General features: G+C 42.6%; 1 protein-coding gene across 1 annotated transcript; it reads left to right on the top strand.

Annotated features, from left to right (window-relative positions):
- Positions 1-548: 548 nt before the first annotated feature.
- On the top strand, positions 549-5,708 carry LOC5510428 (beta-1,4-N-acetylgalactosaminyltransferase 3). The gene is made up of 5 exons (XM_001630825.3): positions 549-1,623; positions 2,229-2,492; positions 2,929-3,149; positions 3,649-3,941; positions 5,232-5,708. The coding sequence occupies exons 1-5, from the start codon at positions 569-571 to the stop codon at positions 5,553-5,555; spliced, it is 2,157 nt and encodes a 718-aa protein (XP_001630875.3). The 5' UTR covers positions 549-568; the 3' UTR covers positions 5,556-5,708.
- The last annotated feature ends 569 nt before the right edge of the window (positions 5,709-6,277 follow it).

Below are 6,277 nucleotides of genomic sequence, written 5' to 3'. Positions count from 1 at the left end.
GTATTCTGCAGTTGCTACTCAATTCCTACAAAACAGGCACACACTATGGGGCGAGTTGGCTATGGTGGCGAGTTGACCGGATACCGTTTCTATATACTCGTAATATTCCTCACTCTGCGAAATACGTTTTTTTAATTACATCCCCTAAACAGCCAAAGAAAAACCTGTGTTGTGCTAGACTGAGGTATCTTGATAAAATCATAATTCAATAAGGGTTTAATTGGATGATAAGGCGGCGATTTTAATATAACCTTTAAAGAATTGTAATCCTCCAAAGAATAATAAGATTTTAAAAAACGCTATGCAAAGAGGGTAAATTTGTTGAGCGCGATTTCTCTCTTCACAAATTGAAATAGGGGCCAGACGAATCGCGTCTTACAGATGTTCTAGCTGGAAATCGGCCTGACTTATAACTTCTATTTAATCCCTTTTTAAAAATACTGGATGGATATAATTTTGACATAGTTTGGGGTGTCAAGCGTTGTGACGCATTAGTATCTATGGTGACGCGAAAGTGCCACATACACATTTGCAAGTGGACGGTGACGTCTCTCGTTCAACAAAGAACATGGCTGAAGTCCGGCGCTTTATAACAAAACTGTTTATGTTTCCAAAAAGGTTTTTCAGAGTAATAGGATTTCTAACATTTTTACTGTTTTTTTTAATGATCGTGTTAAATGGTTCTTTTTTAAAGCCGAAATGGCAATATTATCATAAAATTTCGCATGAAAGCATAGAAAAGGCTAGAGCTTTTGTAGATAATTTCGAACATAGGGTTTTTAAGTATGGAAAAGAGTTCGATAATCGAAAGGATAGCGACGGTAGTATGGACAAAAGTGGTGGACCTCTCGTAAAGAATATTGGTAACGATCAAACAAGCAAAGAAGGTAGAAATTCGTTAAATAACACTACTTCACCTAAACATCAAGATAGACCAAGGAAAAAAATACCCAAGACGCCCTCGACAAATTTCTGGAATACAAAGATTTCTAGAGAGGATATTGGAAAGTTAGAAAAAGGATTTCATTTACACGTTTGGTACCATGTTTGCGCGCCAAATATAGACGTTTTATGTCAGTATCCGCTCTTTCCTAAAGGGCCGGATGTCATCTCCGTCGCCCATCGCCTAGACCTCATGCGAAATGAGACCGAGTTCGGACAACGGATGTTCGGCTACATTGTCCCACCAATCACAGGGCAGTATCAATTCGCCGTATCGTCGGATGACTCCTCCGAAATTTTTCTCAGTACTGACAGCGATCCGAGAAATTCTAAGTTGATCTGTCAAGTGGGGAATAGAAATGAGGCTTACGTGTATACTGAACGGAACGACTTCAGGCGAATGCCTCAGCAGCAGTCAAAGCTTATCCGTCTGACAAAGAATGAGGCTTATTTCCTGGATATTCTTCATGTTCAAGGTGGTGGTGGGGATAGTTTCCAGTTAGCCTGGAAATTACCTGGAAAAGATAATTTTGCGATTGTGGAAATTGAGTTTTTAAGGTTGGTAAAAGGCTTGCCGAGAGAAGTATCAAAGATATATGCAGGGATGACAGTTGAGTGTATGGGCTGCGATCAAAAGCGCCATCATCACATGGCATTTTGGGAAGGAGATGAGAATCCAAGGTAAGGTGGACAACCAAAATGATGTGTCAAGTCTCCCAAACAAGAGATCTAAACGTTTCCTTCACAAATGTCGATCAACCACTCCTTTGATTGTTTCCTATTGAAAATACATTGGTTTATTTATTTATTCGCAAGAAAACTTCAAAATAACAATCCACAATTGCGGTTTATTACCTTATTAACGATTTCTTTTTCAAAGCATCTCAGTCACTTGTTTGAATTAGCCGATAGAATGAATTCTTTGAGTGAGTCAGTATCGCGCGGGAGCGTGAAATGGCGGCGTGATTGACCTTCTTAAAAAGATAACAAAGTTCAAAAGCGGCTGCAAAGTTATATGACGAGAACCGCCAACGAAGGGGTCCATTATTTTATCAGTTAAAGTCGCGTTTTTTCCTATAATTCTGGAATGGAGATGGGAATGGTTGGTAGAGAATGTTCAAAAAGGCATTCGAGTCATTCTGTTACAGGTACCAGAATGGGTGGAATGGCCTTCCTTCCATTCCGGAATGGGAACGCGGGATAAACGAACGCGCGCTTTTTCTATTCTAATTCATTCCAGAATCACGAGTAAAAAAACGCGCCCTAAGAATAACCATTGCGTTCAGGTACATAAAACACGAAGAAGTAAAGGACGTCTTCCCGACCTGTCCATACAACCCTAGCTACATCACCCATGGGGAGCTCCCAGAGGGTAGACACCAGGCCATCAGCCTCTACAATACCCCTGTGTACCAGTACCCGTCCATAGAGAAAACAGGGGTTGTGAACTTCGACCAGTACGACTTCTACAGGAACCACCCTCTGGATTTCAAGGACGCGGCTATTACTGCAGAGATGTACATTGAGCAATTGGATAAGAAGTACCCTGGGTAAGAAGACAGGTGTGCGCCTAAGGTGGGGGGAGGGGGTTCCTCGGTGTTGGGACACCGATACTGATAAAAACAAAGTGTTTAGGGTATGGCCTGCCAGCGGTGAATCTAGTAGAGGTCCAGGGAGACCCTTCTTCAAATATCAAGGAGTATCGGTTTGGGAGGATCTGGGAGATGTTATATATAATAACCAGATCCTCCACAGTATATCCTTGATATTTGAAGAAGGGGCTCCATGAAAAAAGTTGAGTAACAAGTATGAAGCTTGTGATAAACAATTTACATTTAACAAGGTCTCTAACTCTTAAATATTATGATATAATGATGATGATGATGATTATGGTGGTGGTGGTGGTGGTGGTGGTGGTGGTGATGGTGGTGATGGTGGTGATGGTGATGATGATAATAAATTACACCCCTTTACTGGTTCCTGTAGGAAATTCAAGATGCTCAACATCATTAACGTAGAGAAGAAAATTGACCCCAAGAGAGGCGCGCGCTACCTGATGGAACTGAATGTGACAGTTAAAGGAGAAGAAAGGCATGCCGTGCTCTCGCAGTACATCTTCGGAGACTCGAAATCCTTCTGCTATCCCGAAAATCTCCAATGGAGCCGGACGGCCAAGATAGCCCTCATTATTACACTACGGAACCAAGGTAAGGCAAATGTCCAGGGAAAGCATCGGATGTACATGGAATGCATCGGAGTACAGGGAAAGCATGGGATGTACAGGGAAAGCGACGGATGTACAAGGATCCTTTTCTATCTAAGGTCGGTTTTCACTAGGACAAGTTTTTTTTCCCTCCTCTCTCCTTTTCCCCTGCCCTGCGTCGGTTTTTTTTTTTGCGCACGCCCCCAGGAAGCGCGCGCGCCTCAAAATACAAGATGGCGCCCCATCACCAAAAGGAGAGGGTTTGCCGCGATAATAACACCGAGAACCGCCTTTAAGCAGGCTAACTAGGACACAAACTCTCGGGAACACAAGATAGGTAGGTGCTTGATTGTGTTGCGGTGGTGCTTGGTCTATTCTCACTTGTGTCGCGCTTGCGTTTGCGTTTTTTTCCCTGTTGCCTTACGAGGCTCCACTTTAGTTGCTGACCCCACCTTTTTTAGGTCAAAAACAATCACGCTTTACTACTTCTTACTGTCCCACAGGTCGATGGATGGCCCACTTTCTCGACAACCTCCAAGACATCTACATCCACTCGTCGCGTGACCAGCACGTCAGCCTGATTGTGTACGATTACGAGAGCGAGGATCTGGACATTGAGCGGGAGTTATCCAAGCGCTCGCTGCCACCATATAAGCTCATTAAAAAGGCAGGCGCATACTCGCGTGTTCAGTCATTTAACGCGGCTATACGAACCGTGACCGACTCGCATACTATCATTTTTACGGTGGATTTGCATTTGGAGTTGCCTTATTCGCTATTTGATGATATCAGGAAGGTAAGATATTGTAGTGTATACCTATTTGTAACGCTGTTTGAATATTGTGAGCGATTTGAATTGGCACCAGGCATGAACTTCACACGAAGTCTCGTTCTTCCTTCAATGCTAGCCTGCTTTCATTTGCAGTTATTTGGAAATGTTTTTTTCTCGAACTTAAGGAATCCTGTGACGCAAAGGGAAGAAGAACACTGGATCCGTCTTACACCCAGTGATATAACAGGCTGATCACCCTTGCAGATAAAATGCTAAATAGGCAACTTGCTCTAAGAAAACATTGACCTTTTGACTGTCAAACTGATGCCAATATTAATACAGAAATGACTGCGGCCGTCACGGCAGAAAGTTAAGAAATACTTTCCAATGCCAGTGCCAAACCAGGGTCATGAATCTTCAAAAATATATTGCCTGCGTTTGGGTTTTGCAATCTTCCTTAAATCTACATAGTCTTTTCTTTTTCCCTTGTCTGTCTTTGTGCTTCCCTTGACCAGTGGCTATTCCTGTAACGGGAGATCGTTCATTTCGAAGCTAGGCATTGTATTCTTTACACACCACGTAATTGCGTATATACGCATCCAAGTAACTCAATGGTGATGTCCCTGAGAAAAAAATCTCAAAATGAAAATCCTTTAAATTAAACATGTCTCCCAACTAACTCTGCGCATGCTCCCGCAGTCGTATTATATGCCGCTGGCCAATCATGTATGCGGTCGCTTGTCCAGGGTTGCTTTGGTAACGAGTGAGCTCTTTTTTCAGCGGTATCACCTGTTGTCCATGCGTATTGTGCTCTAAGAAAACATTGGCTTTTTTAGTTTCAAACTTATGCCAAAATTAATACAGAAATGACTGCGGCCGTCACGGCAGAAAGTTATGAAATACTAAAACCTTCCAATGAAAATAAGCAAATAAGCTTAACGTTATTGCTGATTCGCTAGCTTTAATTAAATTGCTCTTTGTTATTGTAATTTTGGCGCCAGAAGTCGGAGCGCGCGCGAAGTCACGTTGATTTTTTAGTGCCAGTCACCTGTTATCAGAGCGTAGTATGAAAAACGTAGTCGAGTCGACGGCATTGTAGACGCCTCAGGCAGCTGCCGTACGACTTATGTCTGATAACGGGAAAACCCTCGGAGCAAAGGCGAGAACCAACTAACCCGACTCGTGAAGCTCAATGTTACCAGGCTCAGGCACTACAAAGTCACGCGACTAGGGTTTTCCCTTTCTTTGCTTGTGTTTCTTTGCTTATTCATAGTTTTTCTTCCATTTCATTGCCTATTTTCATTTTGTTTCTAGCATTGTTTCGAGGGGAGATCGGCGTACACCCCTATCATCGTTCGCCTGCGGTGCGGCCACTCCCCGCTAAATCCTCGAGGCAAATGGGAGGTTCAGGGCTTCGGCATTATCGGCATTTACAAGTCTGACTGGGACCGCATAGGAGGGCTAAACGAGGAAAGGTTCAAGGACAAGTGGGGAGGGGAAGATTGGGAGATGATGGAAAGGCTCGTCGGAGGGGGGCTGGAGTATGAGAGGTTAAGAACACATGGGATATATCATTATCAGCACTCAAGGAAAGGAATGTGGACTGGGGATCATTTGATAAGTCAAATGTCGGACTGAATTCCGGGAAAGAATAGTTCAAGTGACTGAGTGATGGACAAGAAGAAAGATAAAATGACGGACAACAAGATAAGTTTTATGTTGGACAGGATGTCGAACAAAAATATACCGTCGCATCGCGGACAAGGTAATTCAATTATCGGACCAACAAAATAGGACATTTGTCGGACAAAAATAAGTAGGTACAATACGCGCCAAAACTACTTGATACCCTTTGAAATTTGCCAACGGAGTAAAATATTTGTATCCCGCCAACATACGAGACCCCCCTCCCCCCCCCTGCACAATGTTGAGATTCCAAGTGGGCAATTGTAGAAAGTGGACATCCTGCTATCGGACAAACATTGGACCAGGGGGGGAGGGGTTTTTATATCAAGAACAGAGGGGGTGTCTTGTAATGCTATTTGGTATTCTAATTGGTCCAAAAATAGGTGTAGAGGTATTAAGAATTTTGGCGCGGATTGTATTTTCCTAAGAATACTGTGTTTTTTTTTTTTTTTTTTTTTTTTTTGCATTTCGCCTTAAGTTCAAAGTTAATGGTTATTATTATGAAAATTACTCAAGATTCATGTAACATTTCTATCGACGTTTCGAACATTTCCCAGAGCTATTTAGGAGATCATGAAAAACGGGGCGAAGATTTTTTATTCAATAAAGGGGTAAAATATATTCAACGTTCCTTTTAGTAAATCTATAGGGTTATTACAACCATTCCACTACTA

Source organism: Nematostella vectensis, chromosome 14 (genome assembly GCF_932526225.1).
Source record: "Nematostella vectensis chromosome 14, jaNemVect1.1, whole genome shotgun sequence".
In the NCBI taxonomy this organism is placed as follows: Eukaryota; Metazoa; Cnidaria; class Anthozoa; order Actiniaria; family Edwardsiidae; genus Nematostella; species Nematostella vectensis.
The sequence above is the reverse complement of the archived record's forward strand: the minus strand, read 5'-3'. Positions and strand labels throughout refer to the sequence as shown.

Excerpts from the sequence above, each read along its gene's own strand:
- LOC5510428 (XM_001630825.3), top strand. The coding sequence starts at position 569 with ATGGCTGAAGTCCGGCGCTTTATAACAAAACTGTTTATGTTTCCAAAA. Across the intron at positions 2,493-2,928 it reads TTGGATAAGAAGTACCCTGG|GAAATTCAAGATGCTCAACA; the intron begins GTAAGAAGACAG and ends TGGTTCCTGTAG. Across the intron at positions 3,150-3,648 it reads TATTACACTACGGAACCAAG|GTCGATGGATGGCCCACTTT; the intron begins GTAAGGCAAATG and ends ACTGTCCCACAG.